This window comes from Siphateles boraxobius, unplaced genomic scaffold, assembly GCF_051911475.1.
Source record: "Siphateles boraxobius isolate OS27281-9 unplaced genomic scaffold, OSU_SipBor_1 3, whole genome shotgun sequence".
NCBI classification, from domain to species: domain Eukaryota; kingdom Metazoa; phylum Chordata; class Actinopteri; order Cypriniformes; family Leuciscidae; genus Siphateles; species Siphateles boraxobius.
The window spans coordinates 14587797-14609942 of record NW_027508919.1 but is presented as its reverse complement, the minus strand read 5'-3'; the positions used below and the strand labels follow the sequence as shown (position 1 = coordinate 14609942).

General features: G+C 41.5%; 1 protein-coding gene and 1 long non-coding RNA gene across 2 annotated transcripts; one reads left to right on the top strand and one right to left on the bottom strand.

Moving 5' to 3' along the window:
- Positions 1–5856: 5856 nt before the first annotated feature.
- On the bottom strand, positions 5857–14817 carry LOC143756991 (uncharacterized). The gene is made up of 3 exons (XR_013210368.1): positions 14761–14817; positions 12459–12611; positions 5857–6647 (listed from the first exon to the last, which is right to left on the bottom strand). It is a non-coding gene; the product is annotated as an uncharacterized LOC143756991 (long non-coding RNA).
- A 4647-nt stretch (positions 14818–19464) lies between these two features.
- On the top strand, positions 19465–21333 carry LOC143757121 (uncharacterized). Its single transcript, XM_077248083.1, has 2 exons — positions 19465–19662; positions 20942–21333. Exons 1-2 carry the CDS (start codon positions 19557–19559, stop codon positions 21211–21213), a joined length of 378 nt encoding a protein of 125 aa, XP_077104198.1. The 5' UTR covers positions 19465–19556; the 3' UTR covers positions 21214–21333.
- Positions 21334–22146: the final 813 nt, after the last annotated feature.

The following is a 22146-nucleotide window of genomic DNA, read 5'->3' as shown; positions in this document are numbered from 1 at the left end:
TCTAATCTCAAAGTGGTCCATGGTAATAAGCAGGCATGTTGATGTTAATTAAAAGTTCACTTTTTTAAACATTCACTTTCTTAGATTGCATCAGTGATACATTTCTGGAAACGATAGTTACCTTGGTACACTTTTGAACAAGAATATAATGAAAGTTTGGATTTGGCCTTTGGTTGTGGGACTGAGTCCAAAGTACCCAGTAAAAACATTATACTGCCACCCACTGAATGTATTAAAATGCAATAAACGGCAATCTAAGTGAAGCTGAAGTAAATATTAATAATAGCAAAATAGCAAGAACGCCATTTGTGTCTCGGGAGCATAAAGCACACTGAAGCGCCAAATTATCTAAGAAAATCTTTGACTATGCTATCACACACTATTCTGAACTTGTAATAAGGCAAGCTTATATTCCCTCATTACCATGAAAATTCATTAGCCTTTTTGGAAATGTGAAGTACTTTATCCTTTATTTAAGACATGCAGAGTTAGTTTTGAAAGTTTCACTGTGCATCTTGTAAAGTATCAAAAAGTCATTGGTGTAAGTACTTGTGTGTGTCAGTGTTGTCCTTACATGTGTTTGATCTGATCCTTTGCTGTCTGCTGGTGAGTTGAGTGTACTGTGGGAGCGTTTTCCCCCTCTCATTGCCTCCTGCTGTGAGGATTGTCTGTTTGACTAGAGATTCCCAGCATTTCTCTCTCCCGAGCTTACACGAGATGCTCCGCTCCATTCAAAGCCCATTTTCTGCATTAATTTCATGGTCGTGCTCCTGTCAAAGCTTGGATTTCAAGGAAGAATCCATTCAGTTCTACCCGGGTTTACCAAGCTAAAATAAATTTCTACATGTTATGACTTACCTATGTGTATGAATGTGTGTCTGTGTATGTATGTGTGACCTGAAAGTATAAAGAATTCATCAAGAAGGTGTTGGTCAGGCTTTCACATCTAATGTACATCACTATTCATCTCAGATTTCTGCTGTGACCTTAAGGGCAGATGTATTGTAAGTCTAGAATGTTAGTAAAAAGTGTGTAAAATATCACTGTTCCAATGAAATTATATCTTTCTTTTGGGTATCCGAGAGCTCAACCCAGACAGAGATGTGAGGTCACGACCCAGGCCTGATTCACCCTTTGGATGGACCTTTAATGCTTCCTTCACTTTCTTTAAATATTGCTGCTTAACTTTGCGCTGTATTTTAAAATAATGTAATGAATAGTGAAGCAGAATATGTATGTTTCCAAAGGAGAAAAAAATAAGAAGAGAAAAGTGGTAATACGAAATGTGTGGTTTTATGTATTGTGAGGTCAAGATGAGGTGTCGTCCATTATCCTCTTTCACTTTTTCTCATTCTATCATGCATTTGATTAAGATAGAGCTATCGCAGCAGGATTATGGAAGGATTAAGCTGTTGAAACATTTTATTCTGTAATGTAACATTTTTAATGTATCTGTTCTCTTGCTCTGTTGGTTTATGCAATGGTAAATGGGACAGTTTCAGAAAGTTAATAGAGTACAAAAAGTCCTATTGTTATTAGGAATTGTCTATACACACTGTATACATATAATAAAAAAAACATGGAATTATCTTTTATATATATATATATATATATATATATACATATAAAATATATATATATATTTTATATATATATATATATATTTTAATATATATATATATATATATATATATATATATATATATATATATATATATATATATACAGTGGTTAAAGTGGGATTTGGTAGGTGGGGGAACCCTCAAATTTTGTGTAGGTGCAACAGGGAAAAATGACTCACCGTGGGACAACATATTGAGTATCGTGGTATAGCAATACTTTTGGGGACAACAGTGTGACTGTGGCACCACATATCACAATACTTATTTACTTTATATTTTAATGGTTTTATTTTGGTCCATCAACACTGATATGATGGCGATACTATGTTAAAATTGCTGAACACTGGGACAAAAATTGAGCCCTGGCATTGTAGTCACATCAGCCCACATTACCCCCCACCGCCATGTGCATTTAAATGTGAGGTAGGGGGGTTTGGGGGCATGCTCCCCCGAGAAAATTTTGATTTCTCTGACCTACATATGTGCAATTTAAGACTTTTGAAGGCCAAAAAAATGTATAATAAATAGCTTTAAAACCATGTCAGTTTGCATTAGATTATTTGTCAATACCTGCTCTCTCATCTTAATCTTATTTTTTCTCTCAGTCTCCTTATCCTGCCGTATTTCTCCCCCTCCTAAACGTGAACTTTGACTGATAGTCTTTTCAGTTTCGTCTGTGTCAGTGAAGAAAGTAAACATAGGCTCAACTGATGAGTTTTATGAATCATTTTCTTAGATAAGTTAATTTACTCAAGGCTACCAGGTCAGTATTGCCAATAGGAACCTTCTACAAGCTTTGGAATTTGAAAAGTAATTTTAAATAATACAAATTATAGGCTACGTTTAACGCAGTTGGTGGAATTGGCAGACGGTCCCTTAGGCATGCGTTGTGGAAGCGCGTCAAAGCATTCTCAGGTATAAATATGCAGCATTAATGCACGGTGATTTTGAACTAATATTTAATGTAGATAATGGTTACATAATGTCAAAACTAATCCTGCTATTGATGTCTTTGTAAGACTGCCGACCCTATAGAACAGTGGCAAGGGAGAACAATGTCCTGCGAAATATCGAACATTAAACTAACTTTACCGCGCTCAACCACCGTGAGTGCATTTTACGCATTTATAATCACTCGCGTTCAGTTGGGAGGATGGGAGGTTAGACGGCAAGTCGGTCCATCTCGGGACCAGCGAGATTCGTTGAGATTAATGAATCTATTTATTTAATCATTTATCTGAGGTGCCGGAACGCAGTTCCGGACCATTCCGGCCCACTTTAACCCCTGTATATATATATATATATATATATATATATATATATCACACTTTAAAGACCCCTCCAAAAATGGTCACTGGCATATTTAGGGGGTGGTAAAATGCCCTTTTCACAAGATGTAAAATAAATCTCTGATGTCCCCAGAGTGTGTGTGTGAAGTTTTAGCACAAATACCCGACAGATATTTTTATATAGCATGTTAAAGTTGTCACTTTTTGAGGGTTAGCAAAAACACACCGTTTTGTGCCTGGCCCTTTAAATGCAAATGAGCTGCCTCAGAGGGCGGGATTTCAAGAGCTCTTGTGTGTTAGCAGCTGCGATTACCTCACGCAGACACACTAAAATGACAGAAACTGTTTTGCCTTTAATGTTAAAACAGAGTCAGACAAATAAAATATAAATAAAAATATATTTAATTGGAAAAAACAACCCTAGCTCTCGCTCCAGGCCACAGAATACATCAATTCTGACACACCAGCGGTATTCACTGAACCCAACACTCATAAAGATGATTGTACTATATAAAATCTTCGTACTGTGATGTGCTGTTATCTTCTACAGGCAAGGACCTGGGTGTCATGCTTGAAAGCAATTTATGTTTTCAAAAACACATTTCCAATGTGTCTAGAGCATTATCCTTCCACCTTATAAAAATTGCTAAGTTATGACACATGTTCTCTGTTCCTGATGCAGAAAAGCTAGTTCATGCATTCATGACCTCAAGACAGGATTATTGTAATGCATCACTGACTGGATGCCCTGTAGTCTCCTTTAACAAGCTTCAGTTGATTCAAAATGCAGCAGCGAGAGTTCTTAGCAGATCTAGAAATCTAATCATATCAGCCTTATTATATCATCACATTGGCTGCTCAAATCAGTTTTTTTTTAATGCTATTTTTTAGGAAGCTAAAATGTCTTGCTCCTCTGTAATTTATGGCTGGTTTCCACTGAGCGGTACGGTACAGTACAGTTCGGTACGGTACGCAATTATTTGCGTTTCCACTGTCAAAAGTTGTGAATGGTACCAAAAAGCCGAACCGCACTGTACCACTTTTTGGGTACCCTTCCGTTGGGGTACCTAGCACAGTGGTATGGTACTAAAGGGTGGAGCTAGACTCACTACAGAACGGTGATTGGTTGACAGAGAATCGTCACTTGCGCGTGCTACAAGGGGAATGAAAACACAAGAGGTGCCATTTTTAAAACACCGTTGCAAAGCAATGTCGCCACGCAGCATAACATTACCGTGGTCGACCCAGGAGGTGCTAACCTTCCTGGGTATCATAGGCGAAGAAATGGTGCAAAGGGAACTCGATGGCATGGTGAGAAACGAAAAGGTTTTTCAGCATGTTTCTGAGAGGATGGCTGCCAGCGGTTTCCAGCAGACGTCCGAGCAGTGCCGAATAAAAAGGCAAGAAACTGCGGAGTGACTAGATCACATTCATCTTTCAGATGAAAGATCACAACAAACTGAGTGGTGTTCACAGGAAAAATTGGAAGTGGTTAGATATGATGGACACCATCTACGGACTAGGGGTTGAACCGACTAGTAGAATAGTCGACCTTACTGCGATGCCGTGACGCTTTAAGCTTGACGTCACCTAGTCGCGTGGTCATGTGACACTACAGTATATGGTTGCGCTAATTTTGATATTAACATGGCCGCGTTGCAGACGACAACAGATGAAGAGCCCAGAGGGTCATTGCAGCAAGAAAGCAGGATTGGTACATAAAGTGTGTGGAAATTCTGTACTAACTTAAAACTAGATATTGTTGAAAACGAAAGTAAAAGCATGACACACGCTCACTGTTTTACCGGTAAATGAGAGTTCAGTCTCTTTTTTTAAAATCATTAAAACATAAATATTTTTTTTCATATATTTATTTAAACAAATGATGTATCTCTAATTCACCCGCAATTAATTGGAATATTATTTTGTATTATCTGCGCATCACTAACTCGCAGATGTGAATTTATAGCTTTTTTTTTCTTTTCATCCTCAATTATGATGTAAACAGCGGGCTGTTTACACCTGGCCACTTCATGTGTTTCTGTGATCTAATAGCTATCCGATCGTGAAAAAAACAGGTGTAAATGCCCTCCGAAACACATTCGAGACGGATTTAAAGGGCACCTATTATGCCCCTTTTTACTAGACGTAATATTGGTCTCGGGTGTCCCCAGAATGTATTTGTGAAGTTTCAGCACAAAATACCCAACAATTAATTTATTATAACTAGGGCTGGGCAAGTTAACGCGTTATTATCGCGTTAACGCATTTATTAATTAATGCCGACAATTTTTTTATCGCACGTTAACACAGTTTTTTTTTTATTATTATTTTGAAAGTCCGTTGCTCACTGGCTCTGAATACACATAGGCCTACAGTCAAACCATGATCACAGGAGGGGTGGGATGTTGGTCAGCCAGCAAATAACCCACCAAAATAAGCAGTGGAGAGAGGCAGGTTCTCTGTGGTGAACAGTTAAAGGGTTGCGCTCCGCGAGTGAATGACAGGCGCTCTATGGATAGTACCTATAAAACCTATAGATAATATCTATTTAGATTCTAGAAACTCACTTACAGCGAGCCGAGGATCAGTCTCTCTTCTAATGATTTGTGCTGCGCGTCCTTTATAAAAAGTTATAGACAATTAAACTTCGGCAACGAACGGGCGCGGGCGCGTGCGTGAGGCGAGCATGACCGCAACAGTTTCACAGGAACGCACCCGCTTGTCGCTGCACCTTGTGCTCGACCACTTCACCTCACTCTTGGCTGCTTTATACTTCTGCGTCGGACTTACGCCGAAGACTATACGCTATAGACTACGCGTTGGTTTTCATTTATATCTCTGCGTCGTTGTCCGTAATTATGCGCAATTTGACGCGCAGTTACACATGCAGAGGGAGCATGTGAAACCCGGGGAGCGGTTCTAGCAATCACAGCGCTTGTTGATTTCAATTTCCGGGTAAGAATATTTTCGAGATCTTAGCTTGGCACGGTAATTGTGCATCTTGTTTTTTATGCGCTGCTGCCAGCCATATAAGCCTGCAAATGATCCCGGCTCCCTAAGACACGGAAACTTAGAAACCAAGGCTTCAGCCACTGAGAGGATTTGCTCATTGGTTGGGTAAGCAGTGTAAGAAAAAATTACTTTTGCAAGCTCTTGCATTATTGCTGATTTAACACTAGCATCCATGAAGTGTCTTCCAGTAGCATCATATGAGTTGTTTGCCTCTGCGAGGATGAGTTCTAGGTCTCGGGAAAACTCCGGTACTTGGAATGGCACTGGCCATGCAGCAGAGCGACATGAATCAGGGAGAGTAATGGTGTCACTGGAACTTGACGATGCGTAGTTTGACACCTCTGAGGATGCATCATGATCTGCAGGGCAGATGTCCGTTTCAGTAGTACTTGCAGGATAGGTGCTCACTGAACTCATTGTAGATGATTCAAGTACTGGGTGTAGGTCAAGGGTTATCGTTGGCTCTTTTAGGATCACTTTAACAGTGGCCTTGTCATACAAGTCAGCAGTTGAGGTGACACTGAAAAACTCACTGTCAAAGTGTTTGTCTAGGTATAGTAGTCCAATTTCACCATGCAATTGAAAAGTTTCAGTAACTATGGAAACAAGTTCCTCCACTGTATTTGGAATTCCTGTTGGAAGTTTCAGCTTTTGAATGTTGTGTTCTTCTAAAATGACTCTTAAATGGACCGCCATTGTTGTTTGGTGTGTGTTTCCTCAGCTGTAGAGACAGAGAAAGAAAAGAAATTGAGACAGGTTATTAATAGTTGATGAGCTTACTTGCATAGGTTTGCTTCAATATTCTTCTGCCAAAGCAATAAACAGATATTTAGTTCAGTGTAAATTTCAATAAATAATCTTTGATTGTCATTATTATTTTAAGAAGAGGTAGATGAGGAAAGGAGGAGAAGAGAGGAGTGTAAGTATGCATCACATTTTCTCATTTTCTGTGGTAATCGTCCCTGTTAAATAAACATTACAATAAATAAATAAGACAGGATTCCTGGCCATACAGCTAAGTAATTGTTTCAATATCTACTTTCAATATAAAAGTGGACACATATTTGATATGACAATATAAATAAAATCAACCCATTACACTTACTCTGATGTGCAAATGAAGTGTTTAAGGGTCACCATACGGCCATCTGCTGTAATGTATGCAGCCAAGGGGTAAGTTTCTTTTAATTCAGAATGTTTAAGGATTTCTGTCTCTCCTGTTGGCTCTACTTTGAAACTCCTCAGGTGTTCACAATACCAACCACTAAGCAATTTCAGAACAAAGACAGGAGTTTCACGCACAAGGATTATTTGCTGGATTTCTCCAAAGTCAGGTAGGCCTCCTGTTGAGCCAAACGGCAGCATCATGCCAATATTATAGTCTGTGCCTAAAATGGTTGCTTTATTTGTCATGTTCACAAACTCTTCCCCAGGGAACTTCCTTGCGAAGGACTACTTAATGCCATCTTTAAGAACATCAACTGCCAAAAGAGTCCTCTGGGACACTGACAGTGCTGGCCTTTGGTTGTTGCAATTGTTGGTATGATACGCAATCATTGATTGGTGTTTTCTTGCCATTGTCATGAGAATGTTTCTAAAACACCCAGTCTGCCTCACAATCCTTTTAAAGAATCGATGTTTGGCTTCAAACCGCATAGTCCAGAAATGTACCAGTGGCCCGTAAACAGTTGTAAGCCATGGATAATGCTCGAGAAAGTGGTGTTTTGGTCAAACTTTCTCCTCTGGGAACACTTCAAAATATCTGTAACGGTGTTCTGAGATCTTTCTTTGCATGTATCCTATTGTCTCATCTGTGTGGAGAGGAGCCATGACAAGCTCCACAACATCTTTAAGGGTCATCAAAACCTCCCAAGCAGGCTCATCTTCTGGGACTTTGTCACCAATCATGAGTGGCATCATTCTCAACAAACACCAGTTTTCGTGTGCGTTACCTCCTACGCTTTTTCGTAATTTGAAATGAGGGGCAATGGATTGTGGACAGTTTCTTTTGTCACTCCATTTGTAAGGAAAGCAACGTATGGAATGGTTGAGCTCCTGACGGGAGATGTATTTCTTTCTGATTAACACATCAAGACAGAGTGATATTTCCACAGGTACAAAACCTTCGAGCAAATCATGCAAAGCATCAGGGGGATAACCTGATATAGCATGAAAGTTACTGAGTCTGTCTGAGATGGGACACTGTCTTTTAACTCCGCAGTGGTGACCTTCTGCTGGATCAGACAGTGCTGCTTTGACATGCATGGCATAGTTGGACTTAGTCCGTGGAGGAAACAGTCCTTCTCCTACTTCATGCTCCTGGATCTGTGACCTTTCTCCAATGCAAAAGCGACAGAAATGTGAAGCTGAAAAGCTTTCAACAAAGCCACCTATTGAGTGAGCACCAAGATTGTCAGCGACTACAGCAAGTACAGTGCCCTTGACCACTTTGCCCAGACTTGAAACAAAAATACCTTCATCTTCAAAGGACTTCAAATCTCTGAGGAGTGGGTCCAAAACCTTTGCATAGCCATACTGGTTGACATCATTTGCCTTGCACAAAATGGTTAAGTAAATGGAAGTCAGTCTAGATCTCAATGTGGCATGTATGTCTGCGAACACCCAGTACACTGCTGTGACTTTATGCTTCTTGCGGGATGTTCCCAGAGGGTTGCATATCTCAAAGTCATCTATATATAATATGAGTGGGAGTTTAAGTTCATCCTCACATAAAAAGCTGTTTTCTCTTAGTAATGACCCATCATTAAACGATTTGTATCCAGAAGAGGCATCAGATGGCTTTTTGTTTTGTAATATTGTGTTTTGAATGTGGTTGTTGTTCACAAGTTGAGATAATAATGGGAGGATTGGTATGTACTGAAATGATTTTTTCTCTGTACTATCAAGTATGTACTCAACTGGTTCAATCGATGAGAGATGCTCCTTACTAAATTGCTCTCTCCTGAACTTACTGCTGAAAGGCCCATCCACTCGTAAAGCAGCACAGACAGGGCTTAGCTGGCAAAGGTCTTTGACCAGTTCTGATATCACTGAGTCTTCAAATGTACAGCCATGTTTTCTCAAAGTACTCAGAATGATCTCTTTAATGACGGGGCCAGATGCAGACGCTGTAAGGAAATGAAATTCCTCTACTAGTTCATTAATGCATGAATTTGAGACATTAAAAATGTTCTCCATTTTCAGGAGGAGCAACCCCACTCTTTTAGTAATAATTTTGTTTAAGTCCTCATCCTCCTCAAGGACTAAGCCACAGTCGTTTTCATCCTCAACAAAATCACTTTCTTCATCCGCGTTGTTTTGGTGTTGATAAAGAACATTAGTCTTGAAATCTTCCAACAAATGTGGGTTGTGTTTTCTACTCTTGTGGCTGTGGAATGTTGTATATTTGTTGGTCTTATAATCACAACCCTCAAAAACACATGTCACAGTTTCAAACTTTTTTAGATGGCCACCAAGATGTTCAAAAAAATTCCTCTCATTGTCAAAAGAGCATGAATTACAGACAATGCATGTAAACGAAATGATGTTTCCTGGCTGGGTTGACTGAGAATGATGCCTTGACAAATGTGTCCTTAATGCACCCCATGTCTTGACTGTGCAAGGACAACCTGCATAGAGGCAGGGTATGGAGTGGACTCGACCTAAATGCTCATGTATTAGTCTGCTGTGTTTCAGCAGGTCCAATCTTTTTGATGTTGTGAATTTGCACAACTTGCATTTCCAGTTCATTTTCCCATAACTGAGGACTTTAGTTAAGGTGTCACGATGAGGTGGAAGCAAGGAGGAAGCAGGATCCAATTGCAGCACACTTTATTTAATAAACTCAAACTACATAAAGACACTGGCTAGGGCACAAGACTAAGGAACAGAACCACCAACATCAAGGTACAACAACAACATTATTAAGAACTCACAAAGACTGGACTGAAACACAGGGCTTAAATACAAGGCCAAACAAGCTAAACAAGATAACAAGGGGGCGTGGTATACATGAACACAAACGAGGAGCGGGAAAACTGAACAGGACTGAACCAAAAGCACAAAGACCGGGGGAACACAGACAGACATTACAACATAGCCCCCCCTCTATGGGCGGCTCCCGACGCCCATCAAAACTAGAGACATAGTTCGGGAGGGTGGTGGAGCGGAGGCGGTCCCGGGGGAGGGATGGCGGGCCAGGTCCGTGCAGGGAACGGGACCGGGGTCTTGCGATGGCGGACCTGGGCCATGGAACATGGGCGGAGCTGGACGAACAGACTGCCAGGGCGGAGCAGGCTGTGGGCGTGTCCACGACGGAGCAGGCTGAGGGCGAGGCCACGGCGGAGCAGGCTGAGGGCGTGACCAGGGCGGAGCAGGCTGTGGACCCTCGGGCATCCAGGGCGAAGCTGTCGGACCCTCGGGCGTCCAGGGCGGAGCTGTCGGACCCTCGGGCGTCCAGGGCGGAGCTGTCGGACCCTCGGGCGTCCAGGGCGGAGCTGTCGGACCCTCGGGCGTCCTGGGCGGAGCAGACCCTTCGGGCGTCCAGGGCGGAGCTGTCGGACCCTCGGGCGTCCAGGGCGGTGAAGACCCCTCGGGCGGCCACGGCGGTGAAGACCCCTCGGGCGGCCACGGCGGTGAAGACCCTTCGGGCGGCCACGGCGGTGAAGACCCCTCGGGCGGCCACGGCGGTGAAGACCCTTCGGGCGGCCACGGCGGTGAAGACCTTTCGGGCGGCCACGGCGGTGAAGACCCTTCGGGCGGCCACGGCGGTGAAGACCCTTCGGGCGGCCACGGCGGTGAAGACCCTTCGGGCGGCCACGGCGGTGAAGACCCTTCGGGCGGCCACGGCGGTGAAGACCTTTCGGGCGGCCACGGCGGTGAAGACCTTTCGGGCGGCCACGGCGGTGAAGACCCTTCGGGCGGCCACGGCGGTGAAGACCCTTCGGGCGGCCACGGCGGTGAAGACCCTTCGGGCGGCCATGCTGGAGAGGACCCTTCGGGTGGCCATGGTGGTGGCCTACTGCCCCCCCCCAAAAAATTCTTGGGGGTAGCTACGGGGTCGTAGCCTGGAGAAGGCACCGGCTCAGGAGAAAGAGGCAGAACCAGCGGTGAAGAGGGCTTTAGGCTGGGCAGGACCAGCGGTGAAGGAAACTCTGGGCTGAACAGGACTGGCGCAGGATCAGCGGGCTCTGGTGCAGGATCAGCGGGCTCTGGCGCAGGATCTGCGGGCTCTGGCGCAGGATCAGCGGGCTCTGGCGCAGGATCAGCGGGCTCTGGCGCAGGATCAGCGGGCTCTGGCGCAGGATCAGCGGGCTCTGGCGCAGGATCAGCGGACACCGGCTCAAGTGTGTGCGTAGCCCACACACACCACATGGCTGTGGCCATAATGGCCAGTGTTGCGGTCACTGAGGGCTCAGGCGGCGCATGCGTGGCGTGATCAGTCTCTGACTGGGAAGACGTGACGAGAACGGTCTCTGGCTGGACGGTCTCTGGCTGGACGGTCTCTGGCTGGACGGTCTCTGGCTGGACGGTCTCTGGCTGGACGGTCTCTGGCTGGACGGTCTCTGGCTGGACGGTCTCTGGCTGGACGGTCTCTGGCTGGACGGTCTCTGGCTGGACGGTCTCTGGCTGGACGGTCTCTGGCTGGACGGTCTCTGGCTGGACGGTCTCTGGCTGGACGGTCTCTGGCTGGACGGGCTCTGGCTGGACGGGCTCTGGCTGGACGGGCTCTGGCTGGACGGGCTCTGGCTGGACGGGCTCTGGCTGGACGGGCTCTGGCTGGACGGGCTCTGGCTGGACGGGCTCTGGCTGGACAGGCGGGACGTGGATAGGCTCCAGGGATACTGTGAACTGGCAGGGTGCTTCATCAGCCAAGCCCACCGTAGATGCCGAACCCCCCAAGTAAAGGGCCAGGTCAATATATCCCTCTAGGGTCCAACCGGTATAATCATCCGGCATCAGTTGCGCGATATCCGCATCCAGCCCGCTCCAGAACAGGTCCATGAGCTCAATGTCATTCAGCGATCCCAGATGGCAGCAGTTCAAAAAGTCCCTCACATACTTCTCGATCCGCTGGCCATCCTGAAACATAGAGGCTAGAAATCTTCTTAGTACCTGGTTGCTAACAACTGCTGGATCCATTGGCGGTGAGTTCTTCTGTCACGATGAGGTGGAAGCAAGGAGGAAGCAGGATCCAATTGCAGCACACTTTATTTAATAGACTCAAACTACATAAAGACTCTGGCTAGGGCACAAGACTCAGGAACAGAACCACCAACATCAAGGTACAAGTACAACATTATTAAGAACTCACAAAGACTGGACTGAAACACAGGGCTTAAATACAAGGCCAAACAAGCTAAACAAGATAACAAGGGGGCGTGGTATACATGAACACAAACGAGGAGCGGGAAAACTGAACAGGACTGAACCAAAAGCACAAAGACCGGGGGAACACAGACAGACATTACAACATAAGGTAACTATACTTTTAAGGACAATGTGATTTATTTTATTTGGAAAACTTGCATACCTGTAAAGGATACACTTGTGCTGGGGACGTGGATTGATGTGTCAACACTAGAACTGGTAACAGTGGTCTATCAGTGAGTCTCTGCTTGTGGAGGACAGACAAGAGGAACTGAAGAGAGGGCAAATAGTGAGTGTTCACATACACAGAATCTGCCTGCAACAGAAATAAAAACCAAAATTACACAAAACAAATTATCAGACATGTACCTGGGTTAGATTTTGCACAGATGATTTTGGGTTTACCTCCATATAATGCAAATAATCACCCCTTTTGGTTATTCGGGTGGGTGTTTAATACGCAAAATGGATTATAACCCCAGACGTTTAAAAGAACCAGGCGGCTATTTGCAGACCGGTGATTAATTGGGGAAATATGTTCGTTTATCAGTGCTCCTCTGTTCTGGGCAGTCTGTCTTTCTGACAAGAGCCGGTCATGCAGAAATAACAGACTGTGTACTGACTTAAATAAAGGCATTGCAATTACATATAATAATATTTAGGCTTCATATAATTAGCTTCATAGATGTAATGTGCTTCATAGAACATATTAAAAAATTATGAAAACATTTATTAACCTATTAAGCTTCAAGCCCACTTTTGAAAAATCCCCAGAAATGGGGAACCCACACTAAAACAGCAAAGGGTTCATAAACCCTTTGCACCATAAGCACAATTATGATCTCATTTTAAAGCTGACACTTTGCAGTTTGCTGTAAATTTAGAATAAATGATTGCCATAATGAAAAAAATAGTTATACATATCTTCAAAGTTTTTTTTTTTTGTTTTTTGCATGAGTTATCTTAATTTAAATAAAATTGAAGTTGGCCTTGTACCAATCTAGAAATGCACTGCAGCTAAAGCCACATGTCTGACCATGTTATATTTAAAATTTGAAGATGATAGGTCTAAAACTCTTTATGCAGTTACATATTTTTAAAGATCATTTCCATGACTTTATTTTGATTAGACTCTAAAATGCAAACATATGTTTATTGTCATCATCTAAGTATATTTTCATCATCTAAGTATATTTTCAGTCTAGTGTCTCTATTGTTTTGAGGTGCAAACGAGCCCCATTCAGTCTCAGTCTCCCCTGCACACATTCACACCTCAGCCTCTGGTTATGGCTCGAAATATGCATTTCTTTTGTCTGCATTATAATTGCATTATAAGCCTACTAATGAAGGGCTATTCACGCTGTCATAATCCCTAATTTCTTTTATCCGTTTTCACTTCAGTTGAAACTGTAGGCTATCAACTGTAAACTAAAAAAGAAACATTTCAGTAAACATTCCTATTTAAAAAAAAACATAAAAATAACAGCTAACTTAGATGGCAGGTGCATTCTGAGGGTTAGGTAGAATGTTAGCTTAGCACACATCAATTTATGAGATTAAAACCATGTTTTTGCTCCAAAATTACTTTATAATGCAAGTTGAGTGTTTTAAATAACCTTCTGTGATCTGATTTGGCTTCAGATAAAAAATCGGACATGAAATATAGTATTTAATAGTATTCTGGACGATGATAAAGATTATATCATTAGCATTACATTATAAATATTATGAAGATATCTGCATGGCTGGAAGAACACAAATACATCATAAATCGTTGCAAACATGTTTATTGTGTCCAAAACATCCTTATCTGCATGTATTCAGCGATCTTTGGAAACTTTGTTGTGGTCACTGGTCAGGTGGTTTCAGGTGTCACATGTAATGTGTCTTCTTCGTGATATATATGGAGTATAATAATGTGCACATGGCGCCCCCGGCTGCCAGTGTGTATTGAAAACACACTACATCTGAGTATCCAGCGCTCTTATGATTAAATCGGCCCATTTTGGCTATATTCAATAAATATAATTCCTCTATACAGAAATATGACATAAACCTATGATAATCTATAAATATTTCTCCGAATCTGCATGAAGTAGCTGAAAGCACTGAGGGACGTTGTTAGGTCGAGCTCTGTCATGACGACAAAATAGTTATTTTTGAATGGGAGCGGATGACGCGCGTAATTCATATTAAAGGCATCGATTGTTTTTTATTGCATAACTCCTGAAATAAATTAATACATAAGGGTCACTATAAGTTTCTCTGATAGTAACTTTGAACACGTTGCCCAACGGCCGACCGTCGGCTTGATGTGTCCCGGGCCATGGTGACGCCAGCGACAGATTCAAACTTTAATTTCAAGTAAAGGCATGTTAAACAAACGAAAGCCGAATAAGTTACAAGTGAAGTGCTCATATCTCATAATTAAAAATATATACAGCACTCCTATGTAAGTAGCTTACCTTCACTTCTGCTGTTCGATGGCAGCCAGAGAGAGGATCCAGCGTCGCCCACACTCAAGCGTCGCCCACACTCACTCAAAAACGCGGGCTGACGCATGCGCAATTTAAAGCAAAAAAACTCACGGTTAGGGGGTATATTTTACTGCATTTTTCCATGTGATGGTTCTTACTGTTGACGAATGGGTAGCATATGTAGAATTTACCCATTACTTTAGAATTCGTTGGCTGGCTGCAATAATCATGTACATTTTATATGGTTTCCACAGATTGTATTTACCACTCTTCAAAATCACTTTTTTCAGTGTACAGACAAGGTTTAAATTATTACACAGACATCCTACGACGACGACAACAACTTTAGACGCATTTGTTGTTGAATTGGCTGACATCGACTGAAATGACTATTTGCTAAAAAATCATAAAATACACTTACTTCTACTAGAGGTGACGTTGGATCACGAACAGTAGGCAACGATCCAAACTTGAGGATTAACTTTGAAGCAAGACTTGCTTTGAATTGACCCTCGTTCACAAAACAATCGGTCAGAAAATGATTCGCGCAAACATAAATGTATTTTGGAAGCAGGGGCGTCATGCAAGCCAAAATTCTGGGGGGGGGCACAATCTGAGACGTTGCAATTGTTTTCTGACGGGTGATATGGATTATGTTAGGAGGGGTCAGGGGGTTTCTCCCCCTGAAAATTTGTTAATTCTGGCTGCTAAACATAACAATTTCAATGCAGTTTGGGAGGGACAGAAATACCTTTACGGAGCTAGCAGCAACCCTACTCTATCTGAGGACTAAGTTAAAATATCTATTTTGTAAGTTTATGTAAAAGACAGGTTGATGAAAGAACTGTAAGCTCAAATTCAAAAGCTTTTGAAGTCTACTTCATTAAAGCATGTTTATACACACACTTACTGTACACTTACTACACATGATTTTAAAAACAGTACCATTGCAGTTTTTATGTTATGATTTTAAATTGGTATGTGACCTAAGAACGATCTTACATTAAAGGTACATAAAGGTGCTGAGGTCTGAGTTTGTGGTGCTCTGAAATTAAGTTATTTTAATATTACAGTTTTTCTCAATTGCTTTGGCACATTTTTCGAAACAGTATTAACATTCTCTAAACTGTGAGTGCAAATGTCACAACTGTTTGCAGGAACTTCAAAACTTTATAGCATGTCTGCAAAATGTAGTTACTCACCCAAAACATTTAATTCATGCTTCAAAACCTAGTTATTGTGTCAATAATTTGGCCAAGGCCACCAAAATCTAAAGTATTTTTGTCATTGTGTGACCCACACTGGTCAAAATGTTTAGTTGTTTTTTCACCACAACAGTCAACCATGAAATTTAAGGATTTACTGTAAACAAGTCTCATATTTGTTGAGAAAAGTCAATAGTATGTAGAAAAAAAAGTGTATGAACATTTGTATTTTTACAGTGTTTATTTTTGTACTTCATGTGTATATACACAATACAAGTGTATTTACTGTACATGTTACGGTAAGTAACTGACAAGAGTAACAAGAATCACTTTACATTTCATATTTGTGTAAGGATGCTAACATTGCCAATGGCGACTCTGGCGCGCGCGCGCGCATGTGTGTGTGTGTGTGTGTGTGTCATTATATATATATATATATATATATATATATATCCACAAGTGTGGCTCTGATTTCATCAGAGACTCTGACTCTTCTATTTCCACCTCTTCCTCGATTATTTCTTCCTCTACCACCACCACGTATTCTTACACGCCTTCCAATTGCTCTTCCATGAGCATGTTGCTGCAGTTCAGGGTTGTGAACGTCCTCCATTCTCAAAAACTTCTACAGCAGTGATTGTGCTGTGGGCAATATATATATATATATATATATATATATATATATATATATATATATATATATATATATATATATATATATACTCCCAAAGTTGATTGGTGTAATGGTTAAATGGTTGATTCATATTAGAGGTAATTTGCAATTAGATGGCGAATGCAATTAGAGGTCATGTGCCAATTTAGCAAACATTACAAACAATGTCAATGTCAGATATATTTTGGAATATACATTCATGTATACTAATTATGTTAATTGAATAGATAGTTTTGAATGTGACGGCTTACACAATAAAAAATGTCTGAGAAGTTCTGAAGTGTTTGACAGTGTAAGTGAGAATCGAGTCATCAGTTTTGATCAACAAGCCATATGCAATTATTTGTTGTCCAAACTGTAGACAGTTGTATGTACTCTTTGCACACATGTGCCAAAGCATTTGCAATTTGCTCAAATCAATAAGAAATTCCAATCTGATGTGAGGAAGAAGCGAATTGTTCAGAGATCTGAACTTAATGTTTTGGGAAATAAAAAAAACATTTGAGAACTGAGCCAAAGCAATTGAGAAAAACTGTAATATGTGATGAAGGACATTGAAAGAAGTTTGACAACTAGTTTACGGTTAGACTAGGCTAGCTATCGATAACGTTACACTGACACAACTTAAGTTATTGCTCTGAATTCGCAGCTAATATCAAATCCATAACTTTTTGATCAAATTCAAATTTCCAGGTCAACCACAAATAATCCCACTACCTTTTAATATCATCCGATAACTAATTCAATGCCGATTTGTTGCTTTGCCCACTTACCACTTCAAGACCATCTGTAAAACATTGCCAGCTCAACGTGCGAGACGAGTGAGTTGTTTGAACATACACAGCAAAGATTCTAGAGCGCTAAGCGCGTAGCGCTATAAATTTGATATACACAGACACACCATATTAGGAAAAAGGGGCGGATTTATTACATATCCAGAAGAATACATTTGAGTCGTTAGGCTCTGGTAATTATGGAGCATAATAGGAATAAAGTTGTGACAAAAAATAATCAGGGAGGAAAAATCTGAGGGGGCACGTGCCCCCTCATTCTGAATGGGCATGACGCCACTGTTTGGAAGTTTAAGTGGCGCCCTTCCTTCCTAAATAAAATCCATACACTGCGTTTTAAGTGGCTCTGATGTCGGAAGTAAGTGAAAACTACTATGAACATTATTACATCCCACAACAGAACAGTTATGTTTCTTAGGAGACATTTTCGACAAGGCAGCACAAATCTTCAGAACACCGGCTGTCGCTGAAACAATGCAGGATGATGTACAGATCTCCGAGGGGGGGGTGTATGCCAAAACCACAGTGTCAATCAAACCACGTCGGTGGGGCTTGCTCAATTCTACGTCACACTGAGCCGAATCTTAGAACAGCTTGTTCTGAGACAGTGCTTATGATTTATTGAGATTGTAAAAAAAACACTGGGTGGATTTTTATCATTCTAGGGTGGTTTCGCTCACATACTGCCAACACACATTTATGTTCAAATATGTAAATTCATTTATGTGAATTTGCATAATAGGTGCCCTTTAAATCCGATCACTCAAACCACTTCAGGAGGAGGTCTGGGCCGCATTCCAGACGAAACTGGACAAGGTAAATGCATCTGGTTGTTGAAACCATATATGTAAATTTGGACTCCTCCCAACAATGCTAAAAATAAACATGTGAGAGCGTGTTATAGGCTATATGTCATGTTATATTCATTATAGATGAAGCTATGGCAACACACATCTCTGCAGATGAGAAGCTGAGCATCATTCATCAAGCCAGGTCTGTTGCCGCTCTCTCTTATCGTGGTCTTTGATTGTGAAATTAGCTGATGATCAATAAAATGCAGCTCATTACTGTTGCTTTCTGTGACGTGAACTCCGTTAAATCTGCATATAGCGCGGGGATTGAAGATCGGATTTATGTCCGTTTTGTGAAAACATATTTGTGTGACCAGGTGTAAATGGAATCGTTTTGATAAATCGGATCAGTAAAAAAACGCATGGAGTGACCAGGTGTAAACGGCCCCGTTATGAGCTGTCTGTCAGCATCTGAATAATTTTCTGTTAATAAATTGCAAATTGTGGCCAGTTGCAAAGCAGTCCCATCTCTTGTGTTTTTATGAATGACGTCAGCGACTAGTCGACTCGACTTTGATGTCATAACAGTCGACTTAAAAAAATCTGAAGTCGTTCAACCCCTACTACGGACACAGACCGGCGAGTTTGGGAAGAGAAGTTGGCATCGATACGGCCACCTCGTTGCTGGAGTCGATGATGGAGCCTGCCGGTAAGTTCTCAAGCCTGTTGGTTGTTTGTTGGTTGGTTGTTTGCCAGCCAGTGTGGTATCAAAAAATAATATGCAAGCTAGCAAAACACTAGTTTATTAGCCAGTGGTGAACGGAGTACATGTCCAGTAATGTTACTTGTACAGATAAGTTACCCTAATAAAATATAACTATTTACTATTACTACCAAACATATTCTACTAAATAGATATTAAAGAGAGATGGGTCTAATGATAGAGCTTAAGGTTAGAGCTCAGTCTGAAAATTATGAAATATCGGAGAGAGATGTGAAAATATGTCCTCATTCAGTGGGCTTAAACAGTACAGCAATGTTGTGGGGTAAAACGTACAATGTTATGCTTTGGAATGTAGTGCAGTAAAAGTTACTCTGATAAAATTATAGATACTTTAAAAATGTACTTATGTACATTAACAAAGTAAAAATGCTTTGTTACTGTCCACTGCTGTAATTGGCTACCCGTTCAGTCCTACTACCTTGTGTTTTCTAAATTTGTTATCTCGAACCATATTGTTGCAGTTTGTGTAATTAACCTGACTTGTGTAACTTTTCAGTTGAGGATCCTAGCTGTCAGGAGGAAATAGAGGGTCTTGACGAGATGTCCACCATTGAAAGCTCAAGTTCGCCTGCCAGGACATCAACACCGACACCACCACCAGAATCTGCTCCATCAACTTCAAGTGAACCTCGGCGTATAACCATCGGTAAGACATGAACACCAGAGTGAAAAAAGTTACACACTGACTGAACATATTATTACAGTTTTTCTCAGTCGCTTTGGTGACTTTCTCACATCACTATTTACATTTGCACAACAGTTAATGCAGTTCTCAAAACAATTAGTGCAAACTGCAAAACCTAGTTGATAACCTGCAAAAGCGTGTCACTTGCTCAAAATGGATAGCTCTTTCCTCAAAAGCAAGTATTCATGTCAATGAAAGTGTCAGTGTCATCAAGATGAAAAGTCTTGACACCATTGTTTATGAGCAAGATAGTCAAATGGCTTTGTCATGTTTTCATTATGACAGTTTACTCTGTAAATGTTTTCCAATGCAAAAAAGTCAGATCTTGGTGACACTACCTGAAAATGCTCAAGACAGCACTATATACTATTTGCACAGCCATTGGAAAACTATAGTAAAGTTACACATTACTGTATTTAGTGAGGTAACTGAGTACAAGACACTGAATATGTATGTTTCACATTTTTACTGCATATGCTCTTTGCAATTCAAATTTGTTCACAGCATTGTGCAAAAGAAAAAAATATACCCTTATTTACAACAAACGTAAAACTTTGGGTAGAGCTGTGCACATCTGTAAACAATATTGCAATACATATTGGAACTAAACATACAACATACATAGTACTGTGAATCATTCATGCACATCCAGACGTTCCTCTCTGTCCGGCCACATAGGTTCACCTGAGAGAAAATGTTCAATTTAGGAGACATTTTCAGGAAAAAAAAGATAAAAAATGTAAAATTTGCTTGACAGATTTTGACAACGATTTCAACATTTTTGTATGTGATGACTCAAGCAATGAAATGAGGACTATTAGTTTTGTATGGAATGACTATTCAGCATTAACAAGTATAGTTATTTTGACTGACATGACCTAAGCAAATTATAATGTTATAAAACAGCAGAGAGTTGTATGAAAGAAATTGATGCATGTCCAAAAGCATTTGCAATTTGTTGGAAGGAATGAGAAACTGCTACTATGATGTGCACAAATGACTAAATGTTGTGAGGTTGAACTAACTGTTGTGCAAATGTAAATAGTGATGTGAGAAATGTAACAAAGCGACTGAGAAAAACTGTAACATTATTATTATTATTATTATTACTACGGTATTATACAGATTATATACAGCAGTATAATCTGGACATTGTATTGTAGTACTGTAGTTGTCTCTAATCACAAGGATAAAAATGCCTCTATAAACAATCAACATTCCTGTCTCTTTTGCATTCCAGGCAAGAGGAAAAGGGGGCAACAGTATGTTGTTGCGTCCCTGGTTGAGATGCAGGCAGCTGATGAGAGGCAGCAGGAGTGGCTGGAGAGGATGGAGGACCGCCGTGACCGGTGCTTCGAAATGATGCTGGAGGATGCCCGCGAGGCAAGGCGGCATGAGGCTGAAATAGCTCGGCAACACATGGAGCAGTCTGCAAGCTTCAATCAGGCCTTCCTCGGCACACTCAGTCAGCTGGTGCAGGTGTTGAGTAGTCGCCGCGACCCTGTGCCATGATCCAACCACTAGTGTTTTTGGACACAGCACTTTAAACTTGTTTACTTTTTGTTTGCACTCGTTTACTTTTTGTTTGCACTTGTTTACACATATTTTCTTCTGTTGTTGCACAGCACATTGTACAGAAGCATTTGTTTGATTTTTCAAATTAAAGTAACTTTACTAAACTTTTTCATTACCTCATGTGTCTTGTCATGTGTTCAATGACCGTCTCACACGATTCCTCCCTTACCCATTCTATAAATTGATGTCATTTTATTAATGTTCCATCAGGTGTCAACGGCACCTTTTGATTGCTACCGTGATAATGGCGATTTGGGAGATTATGTGTCACGGTAGATGTATTTTCTGGTCTCTTCTAGTCTCGTGTTTATGTTGTTGTATGATTGCACTTGCGTGTGGGCGTGAATGATTGGCACTCCTGATCCGCTCCAGCTGATCATCTTTTCATCACCAGCTGTACGCAATCTCATCACCCTATATATTCTTACCACTGTTTCCTCATCATTGTCAGATCGTTTGTCTTGATGTCCTCGGTGTTGGTGTTCCTGTATCCTGTCCTGCCTGATGTTCCAGTTCTTCGTCGTCTTCACCATCATCGTCTTTGTCATCGTGTCGTGTGGGTTTGAGTCTTCGCTGTCTTCACCTCTTCACTGCACCCTACCACGGATCCTGATCATCTAAGTCCCTGCGTCACTCACCATCGGCTGCACTGTGTTGTTCTCGTGTTATTCTGACTAGTTTCTTAAATAAAAGAGTAACTCGCTTTTGCTTCCAGTATTCCTTGCAGCAGACATGACAGAACGATCTGACCGTCAAATGGAAGCAGCGAGCGCATCACCGTCTTCATTAGAGGATTTTATCCACCACAGCATTCGGCGAATGGACGCCCAGGAAAGAGAGATCGGCGACACGGGTCGCGCAGTGCAAGCC

Excerpts from the sequence above, each read along its gene's own strand:
- LOC143757121 (XM_077248083.1), top strand. The coding sequence starts at position 19,557 with ATGTCCACCATTGAAAGCTCAAGTTCGCCTGCCAGGACATCAACACCG. Across the intron at positions 19,663-20,941 it reads ACCTCGGCGTATAACCATCG|GCAAGAGGAAAAGGGGGCAA; the intron begins GTAAGACATGAA and ends TTTGCATTCCAG.